General features: G+C 46.5%; 1 protein-coding gene across 1 annotated transcript in view; it reads left to right on the forward strand.

Annotated features, from left to right (window-relative positions):
- The first annotated feature begins 201 nt into the window (after positions 1-201).
- Positions 202-24,209, forward strand: part of LOC131382246 (death-inducer obliterator 1-like) — a 28,847-nt gene continuing 4,839 nt past the window's right edge. Inside the window, exons 1-3 of the mRNA XM_058433262.1 lie at positions 202-275; positions 13,242-13,439; positions 16,068-16,956. Of these exons, the coding sequence (XP_058289245.1) occupies positions 16,070-16,956 (887 nt within the window). The 5' untranslated portion in view covers positions 202-275; positions 13,242-13,439; positions 16,068-16,069. The remainder of the gene's footprint in view (positions 276-13,241; positions 13,440-16,067; positions 16,957-24,209) is intronic.

The raw sequence follows: 24,209 nt of genomic DNA on the forward strand, positions 1-24,209 counted from the left end.
AGGTGTCCACAAAGGATGCAAGCAAGTCATTGTCAGTGCAGACCCAAAGGGCGCGTCCGGAGTGCAGGTATGGAAGGCGGGCGCATGCGCGCAGGCGGGGGCCGGGCTTCCCAGCCCGGGCGTCGCTCTAGCCCCGCAGCGTCTCGATGGCCGGCCTCGTCCTCCGTCCGCCGCGCGGGGGCGCCGCTCTAGCCCCGCGCCATCTCGGTGGCCGGCCGCCCACTCCGCGGCGTTCGGGGAAATGGCTGCGAGACCCTAGAGGCCTGCGGCCTGCGGTAAGTGGCGTCCCGGGTGCCGGGTAGAGGAGCCGGCCGCCGCTTGGGCCGCCCTCGGGAGCGGGGCGGGGCTGGCATCGGAGGCCGACTGGCGAGAGCCGCGGATCCCGCACAGGCCGCTCCCGCCGAGAAGATGGCGGCCGCGGAAGGGAACGAGCGAGCGAGCGGGTGGGGCCGGTCAGAGCCGCCCCGGGCTGGGGGCGCGGGCCTCAGTCGCCGGCCCTGGTGGGCTGCGTGAGGTCGAGGCGACTGGCGAGCACTCGGTGGTCGCGGCTGGAACGGTTCCGAGGGTGGGAGTCGGCGCGGCCGCTCGCGGGGAAGAGCGCAGGGCTGGCCTGGGCGAGTGCGGCCCGGGGCTCGGGGGCCTGCGCGGCTGGCTTGTAAGCGCAGCTGGTTTCCCTAGGCATCCTGGGGGGCCTCGGCGCTTCCTCCCGGGCCTTGGGTGCGGTCGGGGTGGCCGGCTTAGCTTCTGGCGTGCTTTCGGGGGATTCCGGCACTGCAGGGCGGCTGGCGCTGCAGGAAGCGCAAAGAGCGCGGATTCGCTTCCTAAAGAATGTGTTCTTACCTCCCCGCGCTGGTTTTCAGTTTTTTTTGTGGAATCGTTTGTTGCGTTGGTGTGTACTGGCTGTATTTGTGACACATTTTGCCTTCCAGTGACCCTGGAAGCCGAAAGGGCCAGCTCTTGCGCTCGGCGGGAGGGGTGCTCGTGCTGCCTGTGTTGCTTCCGCTGCGCCGTCCGGGGCTCCTTCTCGCGGTTCTGAGACAGTGGAGGTCAGGGCCGGCTTTTCTGCTCTAAAGGACTTTAATATGTAAGTTTAAAGTTTGGGCCACAGGTAGCAGTAGCTTATTGCGTTACCAGTTATTGAAAATACTCTTTAACTTGTGCCTGGGCCATCGATATCCGTGTCATCTGCCTGCTGATGGAATGAGATTTGAGCCTAGTGTACTCAGGGACTTAGAGGAGGGAAAGGCTGATGGGAACGTCTTTTCGGTATATTCACATAGCCTTGCTATATACCCCGTGTTCCATGGTTTCCCTAGGGCCACATATGACTTGGTTGAAATACAGTTCTGAGAAAGGTCCTTAGCAGTGCGTTTTAAGGAGTAAATACAGTCTTTTTTTAATGGACATTCATTGCATACTGCGTTAGCACGAGGGATATTGCAGTGACCAAGGTGGCCCCTGTCCCAGTCCTCCTGGAGACAAGTTCAGTGGGGGAACTTGAGAGATTATTCCAGCTCCTTCCTTTAAATCAGGTGTTGCCAACTCGTTTACCCTGGAGCCTAGGGCTCTTTAGTGGCCCTTTGGGTTGCTGTTTGTGTATGTGTGTCTGTGACTATTCCACTGTTTTCCTATTTTAAATACGGCGTAGACATCTCAGAAATGTCACCCAGGAAGGCAGACACAGCCCTGTTGTGAAACTCCCTGCTTAATGCACACTTGTTTTCCTACTTGCTGTGTACGTGGGGAGGAGATGTCTGTTCTTGTAGACTTGTTTCAACAAGTTTCTTAAGATACTTCTTGTTTTGGAAAAGCGTGTATCTTGAATTTTTTCAGGCTTTCCACCAGAGGCTGTCCCTTATTAGTAGTTGATTGAATTCAGACTATGTCAAGAGGAGCTAATTGTGCTGTGATGAGAAGACAGGGCACAAATAAGATAATTTGTGATTGACTGCCCAGCTGTACCCATGGTTACCAGACAGCCCACCCCATGTTGCATGTGTATGTGTGAGCATCACAAAGGCTTGTCTAGGACGTATGTATCATCAGTTGGGCCTTGAAGGGTGGTGGGGTTTCTTCATGTAAGGAGGAAACGATTGGAATGGGCATTGGCTCCCGTTTTGTTCGCGGTGAAGTTGGCAGGTTCTGCTGTTGATACTGTGAGTTTTTCTACAGCCATGGGGTCGTAATTCCCTTAAGGTCAGTTCCGTGGAGCCCAGTAGGGTGCTTCTCTTCAGTGTTTATTTTTAAGCTGTGCCACGTCTTCATTGTTTGGAATCTCTGTAAACAAGACACGTTTTTCCTTTTTATATGCCTGTCTCATGCTACCAAGTGGCTTATTTGGCTCTTGAAGAGCCAAGATTGAATGTGTTTAACAGGTGACTCCCTACTATCCGTGGGTCCCTGCACTGTGCACTTGCCTGAGATGTCTCATCTCTCTCTGGCAGGCTGAGAAGACCACTAGAAAATTCTCTCTAAACAGAGTCTCTCACTTACATTTCTTATTTAAATGATAGGGTCCCTTACAGTGGATACTAAGATCAGCCTTTTTATGACAGCTGTCAAGTGATGTATGTTAATTGCATTACAAAGTTTCTATGATTAACAGTTAATGGAAATGTACTAATTGGGAAAGAGGAGGTCAAAGAACAAAGTCCAGTTTGCTCATTTCATGTACATGTACACACTCATCTGTGAGACAGTCTGTGTTGTCTAGGCCTCATTTTATTTTTTGAGTAGTAATTTTGAGGTTAAGTTGTTATATGGAGTTGAATAGGTAATTGTACATATTTTAATAAGAATTCTATAACCATGACCATAAATAGCTTAATAGGTGGTAATAATCGTGTGTAAGTTGTGAAGGAGGCATTTCTCTCCTTGGGTATCAAATTTTGATGCCATGGTTTTGTTTTGCATATGCTGATAGAGACATTTAAGTGGTATTTAATATACCTTTATAATAAGGTGAATCAACTTTTTTTCCAAAATGAAGATACCTTAATGTGTTTGGTTACAAAAGTAATACACATACAGGAAACTTAAACATTATGTAAAAATAGAAAGTAAAAACACCAGAAAGGGTGCTGTCCAGAAAAGCTCCACGTTACAGCTGTTTTGCACTAGTGAACGGGATGTGTTGGAGGCTGTGGCCACTGCCCTGGCCGGCTTGTCTGCGGCTCTCGGGTGCCAGGGAGTTTTTCTCACGGCTGTGCATGTGATGATTCATCACCCTTAAAGAATTCCCGGCCGGGCACAGTGGCTCATGCGTGGAATCCCAGCACTTTGGGAGGCCAAGATGGGTGGATCACTTGTCAGGAGTTCGAGGCCAGCCTGGCCAACATGGTGAAACCCCATCTTTAACTAGAAATACAAAAATTAGCTGGGTGTGGTGGTACGTGCCTGTAATCCCAGCTACTTGGGAGGCCAAGGTGGGAGAATTGCTTGAACCTGGGAGGTTGAGGTTGCAGTGAGCCAAGACGGCACCACTGCATTCCAGCCTGAGCGACTGAGACTCTGTCTCAAAAAAAAAAAAAATTCCCTTAGGCCAAGCATGCTGATGCGCTCCTGTAGTCCCAGCACTTCGGGAGGCTGAGGCCAGAGGCTAGAGGACCCCTTGAAGCCAGGAGTTCCAGGCTGTAGTGAGCTGTGGTTGTGCTACTGCTCTCCAGCCTGGGTGACAGAGCAAGACTCTGTCCACCCCCCACCGCCAACAAAAAGAATTTCACTATATAGATGTTTCTTGATTTTTCAAACTAGTCTGTTAGTTTGTGTTCAGTTTGTCACCTTTGTGAGAAAAAAAAAACCCTCATAAGTTTGTGTCTACTTCCTACTTATTTCTCCTGGGTCATCGTGAAGCACTCCCTGCCCTCCGTGAGAACAGTATGTCACCTGCTGTCTTCCCTGTGCCAAGCCCATAAGGTGCTGTTGGCAAATATGTCCTACAAATAGACTCACCTAAGAGGGCCTTTCTCTCCAAGCCCTCGCCAGCACAGGCTGTGTCACTTTCTTAGGTGGCACCTACCATCTGTTGCACACTTGCCACAGATGATTTGGCACTTGACATGATGTCGCTTCAGAAAACCTTGGAAGTTGTGAGGTCATTACCGTCCCCATTTCATAGATAGGAAAGTGCAGCCCTTAGATGCACTGCCTGATACCCTGTGGCCCCTGCATTCATAGACAGATATACTGCCTGGTACACTGTGCCCTCCCTCCCCCCTCCTCGCTATCGTTTGCAGCTGGGGTTGAACCCTGCATTCATAGACAGGTTCCCCCTTGAGCCCCCCAGCCCCCCATCTGCTTAACTGAGGGCTTGTCCTGGTTATAAATGTCTGGGTGGAGGTGGGCACTGCTGGCTTCAGCTGTCAGGACTGGGAATGCTGAATCTGCACCGAGGGGAGTAGGCCCCAGAGATGCTCCCAAGACCCTGGAGACACACAGGCCAGGTAGACACTGGCCTGGCCTGTTTGGATTTGCTGGACTGTCACTAAAAGATAATGCTTTCCCTTTCACGTTTGAGTAGTAAAATACCTTTCTGCTCACTTCTCCCCACCCATGCAGCAGTGATTGGGGTGCTGGGAAGTTGCTTCTCATACATGTTTGACTCTGTCAAATCCAGCTGTACATGTAAAAATGGATACAGAAACAAACCCCTTTTATGTCAGAACTCCTTTGTCTTCAGCTTGGACCGTCCCCCTACCCCCTAAAGCAAAACTAGACTTTGGCCTCTCAATCCCAGGGAAAGAAAGGAAGATTCCAGCTGAAATACAAAGTTAATTCTTGACTTTTGAGTTTACAAGGTCCCCAAGCAGTAATTTTGCCCCTTAGGCTGTGACCTTCATAAGTTGGAATTCCAGGCTGGGTGTGAGGGCTGACGCACTTTGGGAGGCTGAGGCATGATGATCACTTGAGCCCTGGAGTTTGAGTCCAGACCGGGCAACATGGCAAAACCCTGTTATTGGGAGAAAAAAAAAAAAAATATATATATATATATATATATATATGTATGTATATAAAAAAATAGCCGGGCATTGTAGTGCATGCTTGTAGTCCCAGCTACTCGGGAGGCTGAGGTAGAAGGATAACCTGAGCCCAGGGAGATTGAGGCTGCAGTGAGCCATGGTCAGTCGCTCCATTGCCCTCCAGCCTGGGCGACAGAGACCCTGTCTCCAAAAAAAAAAAATTGGCTGCAGCTCCAATTTGAGAACCAAATTCTTGTGAGGGAAGGGTTTTTAAAGAAGAAACCCCATTCTCTCCACCTGAACTTAGTTGGCCATCTCACTTGGCAATCCCTGCCTCGTCAGTAATCACATGAAACTGAAAGAGAGTAGACAGGGTGTCTGGAAAAACCGAATGCTAAAGCAGAACCTGTCACTGCCACTAGCATCCTGACTGAACCAGAATGGCCTCGGGGAGCAGCCTTTCAGGCTCCAGCAGTGGAAGGCACTGCTCTTTGTCAGCGGTTCTCAGACTGGCTGGACCCAGGACTGCTTTACACTCCTAAAAAGCACGGAAGACCCTAAAGAGCTTTTGTTATATCTGTTGATAGTCACCATGTTTGACGTTTAAAAATGAGTCATTTAAATGCTTAAGTGCCTTCTATTTAAAATTGTAAACCAGTCGGGCATGGTGGCTCATGCCTGTAATCCTAGCACTTTGGGAGGCCAAGGTGGGCAGATCACCTGAGGTCAGGAGTTCAAGACCAGCATGGCCAACATGGTGAAACCCTTTCTCTACTAAAGACACACAAAAAAACTGGGCATGGTGGCACACGCCTGTAATCCCAGCTACTCGGGAGGCTGAGGCAGGAGAATCCCTTGAACCTAGGAGGCAGAGGTTGCAGTGAGCCGAGATCGCGCCACTCCACTCTAGCCTAGGTGACAGCGAGACTCCATCTCAAATAAATAAAGTAAAATTGTAAACCATTATATATTAACATAAGTAAACCATTTAATGGAACCTGTTTTCAATGATGAAAACAATTTAATGAGAAAGATGTTTTTGTTTTCACAAATCTCTTTGGCTTAACTGACAGCCTCTGGATTCGCACATCTTCCAAATTCAAACTTAGTATCTCCGTTCAGCTTCTGAAATGCTCTAGCATATACTCAGAGTGGCTGTGGAAACAGCACGGAATGTTAGTGTTGTGCAGACTGCTTTGATCTGGGGGCCTCCCAAAAGGACCCCTGGACCACCCTTTGAGAACCACTTCTCTAAGAGTTGTAAAATAGTTGGCTCTAAACACTTGAGGAAATTGATTACTTTTAGGACGGTAAGCTGTGTCTTTGAACAATTTTTAGTGGCTCAACCATGTGCTTGCCCCTTGGGGCAAGTGTGGAATCAGTCTGATTCCCTGTCACCGATAAAGCTGTTCCAGTACACACCTCTCCTTCAAAGTGCCCTACACAGCCCCTTGCTGAATCCTTTGCAGCAGTGAAGATGGGGGTTGGGGGGAGGCAAGAGTAGGCTGTGCTTGAGGCCATGGAATTATGCAGGTCTCTAAGGGTGTGGACCGAGGAGAACATAAAGGAACAGTGATTTAAACCCATGATGAACAGATGCCCTTGAGGGGAAGCAGCCCCCACAGCACACTGCTGGGATGACCTCCCGCAGCGCACCCCACCTCACATGGTCCCTGGGGAGCTCACACTGCCACACATGTGGCATGAGGTGGATTTCTTCATGGGGATAAGAACCTGTGCATTGTGGTCCTCACCAAGGCCCAGGTTGGTAACCTTTTATTAAGAGCAGCAGGGATCCTGGTATATAGAATTGGGGCCGTATCTTAGTATTTGAAGCCATATTTTCTTTTTTACTGAGACAAGAGGAGCCTATCAAAGGTAGTAGTTTAGGAGACTTTATGTCCAGCCATTACATAGAGAGCAATAAACCTCACTTCTCCTTCACCTCGATAAATGATTTTATGTGACTGTTTCTGGTTCCTGGCATTCATTTGGAGAGTTGAAATGTCCCACCTGAGTTGCCCACCAAGGTCACCAGCCTGTGTTTTGCACTAGAAAGTAGATAGAGGGAAATGGCAGGATTGTTGCAAGCTCACACCGGGGAGCTTGGCAGCCTGGCTGTAGCCGGGGGCTGGCCAAAGCATTAGTCCTCAGCAGGTTTTTCAGTAACAAGTTTTGCTTTTTGTCTCTGCGTATCTATAAAAACACAAATACCCAAGAAATGTAAAACAACAATAGGTTGTTTCTGGATTTTTTCTCTATATTTTCCTCGTGAGAAACATACTGTGTTATGGCACCCTTGCTTTTTTATTTTTTTATTTTTATTTTTATTTTTTTGAGAGGGAGTTTTGCTCGTCGCCCAGGCTGGAGTACAGTGGCACGATCTCAGCTCACTGCAACCTCCGCCTCCCGGGTTTAAGTGATTCTCCTGCCTCAGCCTCCCAAGTAGCTGGGATTACAGGCACCTGCCACCAAGCCCTGCTAATTATTGTGTTTTTAGTAGAGATGGGGGTCTCACCATGTTGGCCAGGCTGGTCTCAAACTCCTGACCTCAGGTGGTCCACCTGCCTCAGCCTCCCAAAGTGCAGGCATGAGCCACCGCACCCGGCCCAGAATAATTTTTATAATGACAGTATTACTTGGTAAGCAGCAAAACTTTGAATTTGCCATCTGAAGGATTTAAATGTAATGGATGCAATTAAGTCGGATTCTGCATAGCTACCAAAGTAAATGAAAGTTGGGCTTCTTCATTTCCTTGTGGGCCCAAATCTCTCTTTCCTGTTTGGTGAGTGCAGCACAGTGTTTCCTGCCGCAAGCTGGTGGAGCTTTGAGTAGGCAGTCCTGGTACACGAACGGCTGCTGCTGGTGGCTGGAGAACACATCGCATTTGGGGATGTCATCTGAAGTTTCTAGGCATATTCTCCTAGTGACTGTCCCATTAATGAAAACTGAGCTATCAGCCGGGCGCGGTGGCTCACGCCTGTAATCCCAGCACTTTGGAAGGCCGAGGCAGGTGGATCACGAGGTCAGATCAGACCATCCTGGCTAACACGGTGAAACCCCGTCTCTACTAAAAATACAAAAAATTCTCTGGGCGTGGTGGCGGACGCCTGTAGTCCCAGCTACTCTGGAGGCTGAGGCAGGAGAATGGCGTGAGCCCGGGAGGCGGAGCTTGCAGCGAGCGGAGATCGCAACACTGCACTCCAGCCTGGGTGACAGAGTGAGACTCCGTCTCAAAAAAAAAAAAAGAAAACTGAGCTATCAAGAATCTTTTATTGGGTAATCTTTCCTTCCATTTGTGGTAGTTTAAAGAACTTTTACCTAATGTCTTCTCAGTTCCTCCTCATCTGCGTAATAAACAGATTGATGAGCCAGGAGACCCTTAATAGGCAAAATATAAATAAATGTAAACTTTGGCCTACCCTGTCAGAATTAACGAAAATAATGAAGTTTAGAATAGTGAGGTTTTATTGTAGCATTATAATTTCTGATTGGCGGGTTAAAATTGTTTTGAATATTGTTTCAGGGGAATGTGAGGTATGAAGAAACAGAATGTTTGCCACCAGGCGAGGTAAAATATGCATTTTTGTTTTATCTTTTTGCTTAGAAGTCAGAGCTCTTTTCCTGGAGGCGCGATGTTATGAAAATAGAAACTTAATTATGGTCATATGTCATATTTTAAAGTGTCTTGGAGATTAATTACTCAGAAACTAGTCTCAAGTTTTTGGAACTGAAAATCTTTAGGTGGGGGCTGGGCACTGTGGCTCACACCTGTGGTGTCCCAGCTACCCAGGTTGAGGTGGAACGATCGTTTGAACGTATGGGGTGGAGGTTGCAGTGAGTCCTGATCATGCAGCTGCACCACAGCCTGGAAGTGGGCACACTTGAGTTAACGACTTCAAGCAGATTTTAGAGTAGTAAAAGTTGAGCGTACAGATTTGCAGTGGTTGCAAACCCATGCATTGTAATAGTTGTGGTTAGGCTTTTTAAAGTAACAGAGCTGACCTTTTGGGAGGATATTTTTATTTGGTTTTTAAGAAATTTCACTTTTGGCTGCTTACTGTTTTGGTGAGTTGGGGAATCTGAGGGAAGATTAACAGGTAGTTACAGAACACTTGTGGAAGGAAATGTTTAAAGTCTCTTCTGATGTCTGAAGCATGGGTATGTATTATTGCTTTGCGCATATCCAGTGTACTCCTAAACTGGTAGAAATGGCACGTTGTCTGATGTCTGAAGCATAGGTATGTATTATTGCTTTGCACATATCCAATGTACTCCTAAACTCGGTAGGAAATGGCATCGCTTGGTCTGATGTCTGAACTATAGTGGCATGTATTTATTGCTTTTGGTGCACATATCCAATGTACTCCTAAACTGGTAGAAATGGCATGTTGCCACAGTTCTCTGTGTTCCATGGACTCCTGAGGGGGAAGTCATTGAAGCCCTTTCTGGGGCTAAGAGGTAAAGATGACTTCTGCATAATAATAGTCTAATAGTACAGGCCTTTTCTGTTGAGTTTGACGTTTGCACCGGTGGCACAGGGCAGATTGGAGCCCTCTTCAGCACCGTGCGTGGGCACCGAATGTTTAGAATATGCCAGTTTTCCCAAATAATGTCCCTGATGATGCAGTAAATATTAATTTTATTCATTCGGAACCCTCGGAACCCGCAAACATACGTCTTTTTTACTTTTGCTATGATTAAATGTCAAGTTACATATAAAGCTGTTGCTGCATCCCCACGTGGGTACTGTCCACGCACAGCCCTAGGGGATTGAGCTGGGAGCTGAGTGGTCTTCTGAAACGCTGTCTGTCCCTGACGGAACAAGACAGAGGACAGTTTCAGACTTGGCATGTGGCAGGCGTTCTGTCCAGAACGAGTGATGTCTCAAAGAAAAAACGAACAGTATTTGTTGCTAAGGATAAAATTCGAGCTTTGGGGTGAAAATTGGGATTTTAGAAAACTTGCATCTGCCATCGTAAACTTGATGGCTTTCTAGTAATTAAAGTCTTCTTGGAGATTGGACCCGACATTATCGGCCAGGTGAGGTGACTCACACTTGTAATCCCAGCACTTTGGGAGGCGGAGGTGGGTAGATCACTTGATCCCAGGAGTTTGAGACCAGCTTGGGCAACATAGTAAGACCCTGTCTCTACAAAAAAAAAAATGCAAAAATTAACTGGGCATGGTGGCATATACCTGTAGTCCCAGCTACTAGGGAGGGTGAGGTGGGAAGACCGCTTGAGCCTGCGATGGTGTGGGTGGGGGAGGTGCTGAGGCTGCAGTGAGCCTTGATTGCACCACTGCACTCCATCCTGGGCAACAGGAGAAAAAAAATGTTTGTTTTATGCTATCTGATGAGATGTGTGGACATTGAGAATCTCTCTCTGTAACTTGAACCCGTGTCATCCAGGTGACCAGCATGCACATGGGTCCAGAGGGCAAGGACGTATTCAGAGTGAACATAGCAGTCAGTTTTCATGAAAGAAAGGGAGAAGTTCCTTGACAAAGGCTTCAAATTCTATTTCAGCTAACTTTTATGAAACTGCTACTTGGTGAGAGTTGGTGTAGTATCAATGAACATCCAGTTATGTGAAGATGGTTACAGTACTCCATTCTAAAGACCTATCTGTGTGAGGCAGGATTTTGATGACGTGTTTTAGCTGAAACACTCTATGGGAACAGATTGAAGGCAGAAGTAGACATGAACATGGAGCTGTCTTCTGTTATGCCAGAAATTTGCAAAAATATACAACAGGGCCACTCTTCCTGTTCATTTTTGTTTTAGAAATAACTTTCATTAAAGATACTGTTAATGCATTAATAGGTTTATTTTTAGTACATACTTAGAATTTTGAAAATAGCAATACATTCCACATAAACAAAACCTCTTTGGTGTTCTCAGCTTGTAAAAGTGTCTTGATACAAAAGGTTTGAGAGCCGCCATTCAAGCATTTGGAAGTCAGTGTGTATCCTCTGCTTGAATCGCCGCTCGTCAGCTGCTTCTAGTTAATGGAAAATGAAGCAGTTTTCAGCTGGGGAAAAAAGTGCTTAGAAATGTAGAAATATTAAATTTGGTACATTCTGTTTTAACCTGTAATTTGTTCACTTCCCAGTTTCAAGGATACCCACATTTTTCTTTCTGGGGAAAAGTTGTTACTGATGCAATATGGTTGCAGTTTTATGAGCACATTCCCCTGTGATGTGCTGTGTAGTGTATAGAATTACACACTGATTCTACACACAAAAAAGTTGTGTTAGAACAGTTTTTTTTGCTTGTGCCTTGATATGCATATGTTTTCATTTTACAAGCTGAAATGTTATAGTAAATTTTCTCTGTTGAAGACATTATGAAATCAATTCTGTAGATATAAAGTGATATGATCTTTTCCGAAGGTATATTCTTCATTGAATTCTACTTAACAGAAATAACTACATTTTTCTGATTACTCAGAACTCAAATCTAGTAGCATGTTTATTTTGCAGATTAATATAAATTGAATTTTTAAAAATCAGTTTTCATTCCTGAGAACTTCTTAATTTCTTTGCTTTTATAAATGTTCGATGTTGGCGGGGCACAGTGGCTCGTTCATGTAATCCCCAAAACTCTGGAGGCTGAGGCAGGAGGATTGCTTGAGGCTAGCAGTTCAAGACCAGCCTGGATAACATAGCAAAACCCTGTCTCTAAAAGAATTTTTTTCAAAAATTAGCTGGGCGTAGTGGCACACATCTGTAGTCCCAGTTGCTCATGAGGCTAAGCTAGGAGGATCACTTGAGCCCAGGAGTTTGAGACTGTAGTGAGCTATGATTGGGCCACTGCACTCCAGCCTGGGCAACAAAGCAAGATGCCAAATCTTTAAAAAGTAAAATAAAATAAATTAAATGGGCCGGGCGCGGTGGCTCACGCTTGTAATCCCAGCACTTTGGGAGGCCGAGGCGAGGGAATCACGAGGTCAGGAGATCGAGACCACGGTGAAACCCCGTCTCTACTAAAAAATATAAAAAATTAGCCGGGCGTGGTGGCGGGCGCCTGTAGTCCCAGCTACTCGGAGAGGCTGAGGCAGGAGAATGGTGTGAACCCAGGAGGCGGAGCTTGCAGTGAGCCGAGATTGCGCCACTGCACTCCAGCCTGGGTGACAGAGCGAGACTCTGTCTCAAAAAAAAAAATAAAAATAAAAATAAATAAATAAATAAATAAATAAATAAAATGCTCAGTGTTGCAAAATATAAAAGTTTATTTCCAGTGTTTTCTGAGCAGTCGTTTCTGAATTCTTGAAGTAATTGTTTTGAGGATGATCGTTTTACCACATTGAAGAGATGGTGACTATGACGATGCCATTTGGCTTATCAGAGGGAATACCTGTCTTAATTTTTTTTTTTTTTTTTTTTTTGTAGAGGCAGGGTGTCTACATGGTGACATGTTGCCTGGGCTGGTCTTGAACTCCTGGGCTCAAGCAGTCCTCCCAAGCAGCTGGGATCACAGATGCGAAACACTGTGCCCAGTTGTCACTGTCCCTTTAAAAGGAGGGGAGTTGGAATGTTTTTCTCTCTGTTCTGAGGTTGCCAGGGAGACCACAGAGGGAAGGTCTTGCGGCTGAGGAAGAGATGAGAGCTGGGGCTGAGCTTGGGAGTGTGGGCTTTGAGGCAAGGACCCAGCTAGAAACTAGGCACCTGGAACCTTTGAGTGTTGTGATGTGACTGTTTGAAAGAGGATATAAGAGAAGTGTTTTTTAAATACATGTGGTGAACTGTATCGTGTTGATTTTTAGTAAATCATAAACATTAGTCTTCTAAAATTTTTCGTTTTTAATTAAAATAATACAGCTACAATATTAAGAATTTTCAATGATTACATTCTTACATAGTTTCGATGTTCAGCCTTTTCACTTTTTGTTCTTGTTCCTCTGTCTTGTGGTGGATTTTACTGAGTGGGGTCCATCTCGGACATAGGCTCCAAATGGAAAAGAAGCTGATGCTTGGCGACTCCTCTCTGGCCCTGGTCTGGCTGGGCCTCTGCCTGCCTCCCTGGGGCAAGCCTGGGACTCCACTCCTTCCTGCGCTGCCCCGGCCCATTTCTCTCGGGGGTTGGTAGCATCCGCTGTCCTGGGTAGAGGTCCTTAAGGACACTGCTTTCATGCTGGTTTTCAACCCCCAAGCTGTCTTTGTGGGTCACACAGTATCACTCAAATAATAGGTTACTTGAGAAGTCCGGTGCTCCCTTTTAATTGTTGTCGATACGTAGTTTACTTAAGATATGTAAAATATTTTCTTATTTTCTTTTAGGAGCTTACTCCCCAGGAACAGCCTCTAGATAATCTGAGTTGTTGAAAATACGAAGCCTGTTACTCGTGAACAGTGGCTGACAACGGTGGTGTTGTGAGCCTGGCTGTCTGCTTGGATCCAGAAGTTTCGTCTGCCAGGGTTTTTTCGTTGTATTTAGGATTTCAGGGAAAAGTGTCCGAGCTTTCAGTGTTGGAGCAGGTAAGGTATCAACACTGTTAGTAGCAACAACATTTTAACTTAATAAGTCTGTATTTGCTATTTATAAAGTGGCATTTGTAAAGAAACTGGTAGAATGTAGTATTCGTATTCATTTGAAATACATTCAGCCATTTGTATCAGCAGTCTCTATAGTAGCAGATTCTGCATCTGTGGATTCAACCAGCTGCAGATTGAAAATATTTGGGGGGCAAACAAATATGCACATTGAAAATTTTAGGGGGGGGACAAACATAATAATCTAACAGTAAAAAATAACAAAAATGTTATAAAACAGTGTAGTACAGCAACTATTTCTATGATGTAATCTAGAGATGATTTAAATATTTGAGAGGTTTTGCATAGGTCATGTGCAAATAGCCTGTTCTCTCTTTAATGAGAACCCAGTTTTATAAACTAGAGCTCTTCCCATAGAAAGCTACCAGCATGGATGCAGCAACCCTTTTCAGCTGGGTTGGAGCTTCATAGGCCCCCAGAGGCAGAGGGGACTGCAACTTTGTGCCCTTAAGGGCAAAGGCTAGTGCGAGCCCCTCAAATACATCTTTAGTAGAAACTCCAAGTGTTGCATGAAAATGAGAGCTTGACCCTCTTTTGAGATGACTGTCACATTTCTTGCAAATATTTTGGCTCGCACAAGCAGAAAGCTTTTCCTAAATGTAAAATTTCCAATGAGAATGAATAAACCATTTTAACTGATGTGGTTTAATAATTGCTCTACCATATATATTTGTAAGCAGCATTCTCTGCTTCGCCCTTAATCTTTGAGGTCAGCATTGCCTCCTGGATCAGAGCGGTTCCTTGTGACTTGCCTGGGGTCACCTGGCTGGTGAAGGAAGCCCCCCTTTCTGTTGACCACTGTCTCTAGTGCCCCCCTCACACAGCAGCCTCCAGAGTTTGCACCCTGACTTGGAGTCGCTGCTGGTGCCCTGATTGAGTTTAGCTGTGTCCTTTAACAATGGGGTCACTTCAGGTGAGCATAGAAGTGATGTGTCCCTTATCTCCAAGGCTTCTGTGGAGTGACCTAGGGGGTGTGGGTCATGTTTACAGAGCATGGAGGCCACGGCCAGGCAGCATCTTTAGCTGGACAGGAAAATGAGAAGTGACAGCATTTAGAGGGAAGCAGAAAGAACAACACAGGTTACAGGTTGCAAGGTTTTTTTTTTTTTTTTTTTTTTTTTTGAGACTGAGTCTTGCTCGCCCAGGTTGGAGGGCAGTGGTGCGATCTCGGCTCACTGCAACCTCCACCTCCCGGGTTCAAGCAATTCTCCTGCCTCAGCCTCCCAAGTATCTGGGATTACAGGCGCCTGCCACCATACCCAGCTAATTTTTGTATTTTTAATAGAGATGGGGTTTTCACCATGTTGGCCAGACTGGTCTCGAACTCCTAACCTCAAGTGGTCTGCCTGCCTTGGCCTCCCGAAGTGCTGGGATTATGGGCTTGAGCCACCAGGCCCGGCCCCATTTTGTATATTATTTTAAGGCTTTCATTTTATGCCAGTCTTTCCCCCAGGATGGAACATGGCATAAAATCAGAGTCATCATTAGCATTTAAATGTAATTAAAGCTTGGACAGCTTGGAAAAGAATTCTCAAAGTACATACTGTCTTTTTCAGATTTTTGTCATTTCAACAAGAGTAAAAGTTTCACAAATAAGATTCTTTAGTAACGTATTAGAATGAAAGTGAAAAAGAATACAGAAAAAAAAATGTACTGGCCCGGCACGGTGGCTCACTCCAGCCTGGGGACAGAGCAAGACTCCATCTCAAAAAAAAAAAAAAAAAAAAAATATATATATATATATATATATATATATATATGTTAAAGTGATCGCCTTGACCATATTTTCTAAGTGTCCCAGTTTTCTGTTGCTGCTAACAATATCTCCAAAGCTCAGTAGACTAAAACAGGGTTTATTTCATACCACACAATCTGTGGGTCAGAAGTCGGGCAATTCTCTCACTTTGTGCCCGTGAGGGTCATTCACTTGGCAGGAGGGCTGGTATGGAGGGTCCCAGATAGTGATAGCGTCCTTCCTGGCCCCAGCCCCTGGTTGGGGAGCTGAAAGTCAGGACTCAGCTTCTTCATATCCTCTTTTCAGCATGGTGGTGGCCAACCCATACTTGCAAAGTCCAGAACAGACTTGGGTCCCTTTGTAGGCCACGCCCAAACTGGCACAGTGTCTTGTCCCCTGTGCTTGTGGTCAGAGCAGCCCATCTGCCTGTGGAGGTGCTGGGGAACTCGTGCCGCCTCTGAGCTGCTCGCGTCCTTACTCACCTCCTCACCCCGCTGTACTGTCAATATTTCCTATTTGTCCCTACTGCCTGGCTTGTGAAGCCTTGTCCTAAGCAGTTAAGTGATGAAATTGTACATTTGATTTGCTAGCTGTATTTTTGTCGAAACATTAGTTGTTTAACTATATTAAAGTTATCTTTACAAATTGTCTTGAATCATCTCACATAGCACACATTGGGAAACACTGGTCAGAAGGACTTGCTTTATATAGAGCTCCACTGTTTGTAGGGAGGTGGCCCCTGCTGCATGTGTTTGGTGGCAACGTCATCTTTTGTTCTGTGGTCGGTTGGTCATGATGTGCTTACACTTTACCGCTAGGTATGGATGACAAAGGCGACCCGAGCAATGAGGAGGCACCTAAGGCTATCAAACCCACCAGCAAAGAGTTCAGGAAAACATGGGGTTTTCGAAGGACCACTATCGCCAAGCGAGAGGGTGCAGGGGACGCGGAGGCTGACCCACTGGAGCCGCCACCCCCACAGCAGCAGCTGGGCCTGTCCCTGCGGCGCAGTGGGAGGCAGCCCAAGCGCACTGAGCGCGTGGAGCAGTTCCTGACCATTGCGCGGCGCCGTGGCAGGAGGAGCACGCCTGTCTCCCTGGAGGATTCTGGTGAGCCCACGTCCTGCCCCGCCACAGACGCCGAGACAGCCTCCGAGGGCAGCGTGGAAAGCGCTTCTGAGACCAGAAGCGGCCCCCAGTCTGCTTCCACAGCTGTGAAGGAACGACCAGCCTCTTCTGAAAAGGTGAAAGGAGGGGATGACCATGATGACACCTCCGATAGTGACAGCGATGGCCTGACCTTGAAAGAGCTTCAGAATCGCCTTCGCAGGAAGCGGGAACAGGAGCCCACCGAGAGGCCCCTGAAAGGGATCCAGAGTCGCCTGCGGAAGAAGCGCCGGGAGGAGGGTCCCACCGAGACTGTGGGCTCTGAGGCCAGTGACACTGTGGAGGGCGTCCTGCCCAGTAAGCAGGAGCCCGAGAACGATCAGGGGGTTGTGTCCCAGGCTGGGAAAGATGACAGAGAGAGTAAGTTGGAGGGAAAGGCGGCTCAGGACATCAAAGATGAGGAGCCTGGAGACTCGGGCCGACCAAAGCCTGAATGTGAGGGTTACGACCCCAACGCCCTGTATTGCATTTGCCGCCAGCCTCACAACAACAGGTGGGTCATGTGTGGGCACACTGCCTCGGCACCCACAGAAATCCCAGGGTTGCAAACAGAATTTTCCATTTGTTTTCATTTTAAAGGGTTACAAAGCTGGGCTGGAGAAGCGATTTGTTAAGTTGGAAAAGATGAACAAGTTGTCAAAAAAGAAACACATAAGAGTGGCTAAGGACTTCCTAGAGCCACCTCTCCACTCTGGTAGCCACCGGCCACACGTGGCTGTTTCCAGTCAAGTGAGGAGGTGAATAGCTCCCCACCCCAGTCACGTGAGCCACATGCAGCCAGTGGCTCTGTGTAGACGGCACGGAGGAGAATGTGTCTGTCACTCAGGGGTCTGTCTGAGACTGCTCCTCTAGACTGCCCGTTGGGAGACTTAGCAGAGGGCCATGTGCAGACCGCAACTTGCCTAGTGCAAACATTTGGGGCAGCTCAAAAGATCTCTGCTAGGGCCGGGTGCGGTGGCTCACGCTTGTAATCCCAGCACTTTGGGAGGCCGAGGCGGGCGGATCACGAGGTCAGGAGATCGAGACCACGGTGAAACCCCATCTCTACTAAAAATACAAAAAAATTAGCCGGGCGTGGTGGTGGGCGCCTGTAGTCCCAGCTACTCGGAGAGGCTGAGGCAGGAGAATGGCGTGAACCCGGGAGGCAGAGCTTGCAGTGAGCCGAGATTGCGCCACTGCACTCCAGCCTGGGCGACAAAGCGAGACTCCGTCTCAAAAAAAAAAAAAAAAAAATGCACAGCGCGACGGTGGTGGTGCATTCCCAGCGCTGGGCCCGCCTCCACCGCCGCATTCACCACTGGTCCCCTGTAGCAGTCAGCACACTGCCCCTCCCCCGCCTGCAGCCACTAATCTCTGTGTCCAGGAGTTTGCCTAGGCTGGGCCTTCCCTGTTAATGGAACCATGCAATATGTGGTCTTTAAGAGACTTATTTTTGCAATCTTGAAATAATTCCTGTACTTAATCTCTCACCCACATTCCCATCTCACACAGTGGTTGTCTGTTCTCTGTCTAGGCATTAGGACACTTAAAGGCCTGTGACTTGCACATCGTCTTCTAAGCCGGGTCTGAATCTTTCACTCATTTCATCACAGTTTAGACACAGACCAATATACTACAATGATTCAACGATGGGCTATGAAAGCTCAACCATGCAAAGCTAAACTCACACATGTATACATGAAAATAATATATCAGTTTTGGGCAAAACATCAGGTTTCAGAAAACAATACCAATGAGGAAAGCATGGACTTAAAACTCTCAGGGACATGGCAACAGAAGTTGTCTAACGTAAAACGGAGAGGGAAGGCTAAGAGAGTGAGCAGAGCATCAGTGAGCTGTGGGGCCGCTTCAAGCAGTGTGATTTGAAGTCCCCTGGGGGTGGAAGGACGGGGAGAAAGACATTTTAAGAAGTAATGATTGCCAGGTGAGGTGGCTCACGCCTGTAATCCCAGCACTTTGGGAGGCTGAGGCAGGCAGATCCCTTGAGGTCAGGAATTCGAGATCAGCTTGGCCAACATGGTGAAACCCCGTCTCTACTAAAAATATAAAAAATTAGCCAGGTGTGGCGGCATGTGCCTGTAATCCCAGCTACTCAGGAGGCTGAGGCAGAAGAATCACTGGAACCCGGGAGGTGGAGGTTTCAGTGAGTAGAGATTGTTCCACTGCACTCCAGCCTGGGAGACAGAGCAAGACTCTGTCTCAAAAAACAAAAACAAAACAATAAAAAAAAGTAATGATTGAAAAGTTTTTTAAAACTACAAACCTACAGACCCAAGAAGTTCAACATACCTCAAATACAAGAAACGTGAAGGAAACTGCAGCAAGACAGAAAGCAAATTGCTTTATTTATTTATTTTTTGAGACAGAGTCTTGCTCTGTCTCCCAGGCTGGAGTGCAATGGCACGATCTCTACTCAGCACAACCTCTGCCTCCTGGATTCAAGTGATTCTCCTGCCTCAGCCTCCCGAGTAGCTGGGATTATAGGCATGTGCCACCATGCCTGGCCAATTTTTTGTATTTTTAGTAGAGATGGGATTTCGCCATGTTGGTCAGGCTGGTCTCGAACTCCTGACTTCAGGTGATCTGCCCACCTTGATCTCCCAAATGCTGGGATTACAGGCATAAGCCACCATGCCTGGGCTCAAATTGCTTTAAAGCAGTGAAAAATCTTTAAGGCAGCTATACACACACACACACACACACACACACACACACACACACACACATACACACACACACACACACACACACACACAAAAGACATTGTGTACAGAGGAACAAAGGTAAGAATGATTGCAGGCTGGGCGCAGTGGCTCACGCCTGTAATCCTAGCACTTTGGGAGGCTGAGGCGGGCGGATCACAAGGTCAGGAGATCGAGTCCATCCTGGCAAACATGGTGAAACCCTGTCTCTACTAAAAATAAAAAAAAAAATAGCTGGACATGGTGGCATGGGCCTGTAATCCCAGCTAACTCGGGAGGCTGAGGCATGAGAATCGCTTGAACCTGGGAGGTGGAGGTTGGAGTGAGCCAAGATCACACCACCACACTCCAGCCTAGTGACAGAGCGAGACTCCTTCTAAAAAAAAGAAAGATTGCAATGATTGCAGACATTTTTTCGGGAATAATGCAAGTCAGAACACAGTGGAATCACACCTTGGAAGTGCTGAGGGAAAGGGAAAAGTTGACTGATACTGTCAGGCATCTGTATTCACAGGCTCTGCGTCTGTGGATTCAACCAAGGATCAAAAATACTCAGAAAAAAAATTACTTGTACTGAAATGCACAGACTGCTCTTCCTTGCCATTATTCCTTAAACAATATGGTATAACAAGTATTTATTTAGCATGCACATTGCATTAGGTATTATAAGTAATCTCGATATGTATATATTTTGGAAACAGGGTCTCACTCTGTCTCCCAGGCTGGAGTATAGTAATACAGTTATAGCTCACTGCAGCCTCAACCTCCTGCGCTCAACCAATCCTCCCGCATGACTCTGCTGAGTCGCTGGGACCACAGGCACACACCACCATGCCCTGCTCATTTTTATCTTATTTTTTGTAGAGATAGTATCTTACTGTGTTGCCCAGGCTGGTCTTGAACTCCTGGCCTCAAGTGATCCTCCCACCTCAGCCTACCAAAAGTACAGAGATTACAGGTGTAGGTCATCACGCTCACCCCTGCAGACGATTTAAAGTACGGAAGAATGTGCATAGGTTATATGGAAACACTATGACATTTTACATAAGGGACTTGAACATTCATGGATTTTGGTACCCATGGGGGGTACTGGAACCAATCCCCCAGGGATACTGAGGGATAACTATAATTCTATACCCAGCAAAGATATTTTTCAAAAACAAAGGCAAAATAAAGACTTTTTTGAACTTACAAAAGCTAAAATAATCCATCACTAGCAGACTTGCACTACAAGACGTGTGCAGGAAGTCCTTCAGACAAAAGGAAGGTGAGACTGGATAGAAGTCAGGGTCTCCACAGAAGAATGAAGAGACTGGACGGGTTAAAGCTATTTATTATGAGCCTTAGCACAACCACTGCAATACAACAACAAAGGGTGATGGCTAATAAGTCGATAAAGGAGAAAAAATGGAATCAGACTCTCAAAGCGGCAGAAAGTGAGATATGATTGTGCCACTGCACAGCAGGCTGAACGGCAGAAAGTGAGATATGATTGTGCCACTGCACAGCAGGCTGAACGAGACACCTCACCTCTAAAGTAAATAAATGATACAAAATTTTAAAATGCAAGAGGCAGAAAAAGAAAAATAGAACAAGGAGCACATAGGACAAGTAGAGAATAAATAGCAATATAGTAGATTTAAATCCAATTTTAAAAATCACATAAAATGTAAAAGGTTTAAACACGTCAATGAGAAAGCAGAGACCAGAATGGATAAAAAGTCAGACCTTGGAGGCCAGGCGTGGTGGCTCACGCCTGTAATCCCAGCACTCTGGGAGGCCAAGGCGGGCAGATCATGAGGTCAGGAGATCGAGACCATCCTGGCCAACATGGCGAAAACCCGTCTCTACTGAAAAATACAAAAAATTAGCCGGGTGTGGGGGCGGGCACCTGTAGTCCGAGGTACTTGGGAGGCTGAGGCAGGAGAATGGCGTGAACCTGGGAGGCCCAACCTGCAGTGAGCCGAGATCCCAGCTCTGCACTCCAGCCTGGGCGACAGAGTGAGACTCCGTAAGTCAGACCTTGGAGTGCCCGTAAGAAACTAATTTTAAAGAGAAAGGATGGAAAATGCCTACCTCCCTAGCGCTGTCGAAAGACAGCTGGAATAGGCATATAAATACTAAAGTCAATTTCAAGGGGGCGGGTCTGAAAAAAAAAAGAAAACAAATACTAAAGTAGATTTCAGAGCCAAGAATTGTGCCAGAGATGCTGGTCATTTCGTAGTGAAATAGGGGGCAGAACATTTTCCTGATTAAATGCATCTGATTAGAAAGCTTAAAAATACATGGAGCAGGCCGGGCGCAGTGCTCACACCTGTAATCCCAGCACTGTGGGAGGCCGAGGTGGGCGGATCACTTGATGTCAGGAGTTCGAGACCAGCCTGGCTAACATGGCGAAACCCCATCTCTACTAAAAATAGGAAAATTAGCTGGGCATGGTGGTGTGCGCCTGTAATCCCAGCTACTTGGCAGGCTGAGGCAGGAGAATCACTTGAACTTGGGAGGCAGAGGTTGCAGTGAACTGATATTGTGCCACTGCACTCCAGCCTGGGCAACAGAGCGAAACCCTGTCTCAAAAATAAAAAATAAAATATAACAAAACAAAACAAAACCATGGAGCAAGCCGGGCGCGGTGGCTCACACCTGTAATCCCAGCACTTTGGGAGGCCAAGGCGGGCAGATCACAAGGTCAGGAGTTGGAGACCAGTCTGGCCAACATAGTGAAACCCCGTCTCTACTAAAAATACAAAAAAATTAGCTGGGCATGGTGGCGTGAACCTGTAATCCAGCTACTTGGGAGGCTGAAGCAGGGGAATTGCTTGAACCAGGGAAACGGAGGTTGCAGTGAGCTGAGATTGTGCCACTGCACTCCAGCCTGGGCGACAGAGCAAGACTCCATCACACACACACACACACAAATTCTGGGCACGGTGGCTCACGCCTGTAATCCCAGCACTTTGGGAGGCTGAGGCAGGTGGATCACCTGAGGTCAGGAGTTCGAGACCAGCCTGACCAACATGGAGAAACCCCGTCTCTACTTAAAAAAAAAAAAAAAAGAAAATACAAAAAAATTAGCTGGGCGTGGTGGTGCATGCCTGTAATCTTAGCTACTCGGGAGCCTGAGGCAAGAGAATCTCTTGAACCCGGGAGGCAGAGGTTACAGTGAACAGAGATCATGCCATTGCACTCCAGCCTGGGTGACAGAGCGAGACTCCATCTCAAAAGAAAGAGAGACAGAGAGGAGAAAGATAGAAAATCAGAAAGGATGCAGAAGACCTGAACAACGCCATCAACCAACTCGCTCCAGTCGATGTTTATAAAACACTCCAACCGCCAGCATCAGAATACAGTCTTTTCAACTGGATAGGTAACATCTACCAAGATGAACCATAATTTGGACCATAAAATATGTCTCAATAAATTTAAAGAAACTTTACAAAAAATATGTCCTCAACCACGACTGAATTTAATTTCAAATCTAATGTAAAGATATTTGAGATATTGTAAATCTCCGAACATTTGGCAACTAAATAATACATTTCTAAATGTCTCATGGGTCAAAGAAATCAAAAGGGAAGTTATAAAGTATTTAGAAATGAGCAAAAATGAAAAAGACATCAAAATTTATGGAATATAGCTAAAGAAGTACTTAGAAAAGTATAGCAATCACAACAGAAGAGAAGTATCAAATTATTCATCTCAACTTCTGCATTGAGGAGCTAGAAAAGGAAGACTAAAGTAAGCAGAAGAAGAACTGTGCGTCAGTTTCCATTCTATTTCTAAATACAATAAAACACAGAAAAACCGTAGAGAAAAACTCAAATGAAACCGAAGGCTGGCCAGGCGCGGTGGCTCATGCCTGTAATCCCAGCACTTTGGGAGGCCGAGGCGGGTGGATCTCCTGACGTCAGGAGTTCGAGACCAGCTTGGCCAACATGGTGAAACCCCGTCTCTACTAAAAATACAAAAATTGGCCGGGCGTGGTGGTGGGTCTCTGTAATCCCAGCTATTCGGGAGGCTGAGGCAGGAGAATCGCTTGAACCTGGGAGGCAGAGGTTGCAGTGAGTGGAGATCGCACCATTGCACTCCAGCGTGGGCGACAGAACGAGACTCCGTCTCAAAAAAGAAAAAAAACCGAAGGCTGGTTCTTTGAGAGAATCAATAAGATGTATCAACCTCTGGCCAGACTGAGCAGGAAAAAAGAGAAAAACAAATGACCAGAACCAGGAATAGGCGGTGACGGCAGTAAAGATTCTAAAGATATTGGACAGGTGCGGTGGCTCATGCCTATACTCCCAGCACTTTGGGAGGCCAGGGTGCACAGGTCACTTAAGCTCAGAAGTTTATAACCAGCCTGGGCAACATGGCAAAACCCCATCTCCACAAGAAATACCAACAATTAGCCAGGCGTAGTGGCGCATGTCTGTGATTCCAGCTACTTGGGAGTCTGAGGTGGGAAGATCACTTGATCCCGGGAGGCAGAGGCCTCAGTGAGCTGTGATCATGCCATTGCACTCCAGCCTGGGTGACAGTGAGACCCTGTCTCAAAAATAAAATGAAGAAAAAAAGCTTCTGTAGATATCGAATGTATGTTAAGGGGCTATTATGAACAACTTTATGGCAATAAAATCAACAACTTAGACAAAATGGGCAAATTCCTTAAAATACATAAATTACAAAAGCTCACTCAAGAATAAATAGATAACTTTAATTTCTCTGTATCTGTTGATAAAATTGAATTGGTAATTAAGGACCTTCTCATAGAGAAAACTCCTCTGACAGATGTCTTCACGACTGAATCCTACTAAACATTTAAGGAAGAAATACTATCAATTCTACACGAACTCTTCCAAGAAACTGAACAGGAGGGGATACTTTCCAAAGCATTCTATGAAACAAACATAACTCTGATATCAAAACCAGACAAAACAAAACTACAGAGCAATATCTGACAGGAGCAAAGATGCAAAAGTTATTTTTATTTATTACTAAAAAAAAAAGTTTCAAGAGACAGGGTCTTGCTCTGTCACCCAGACTAGAGTGCAGTGGTGTGCTCATGGCTCACTGCAGCCTCAATCTCATGGGCTCAAGC

This window comes from Hylobates moloch, unplaced genomic scaffold (assembly GCF_009828535.3).
Source record: "Hylobates moloch isolate HMO894 unplaced genomic scaffold, HMol_V3 SCAFFOLD_21, whole genome shotgun sequence".
In the NCBI taxonomy this organism is placed as follows: Eukaryota; Metazoa; Chordata; class Mammalia; order Primates; family Hylobatidae; genus Hylobates; species Hylobates moloch.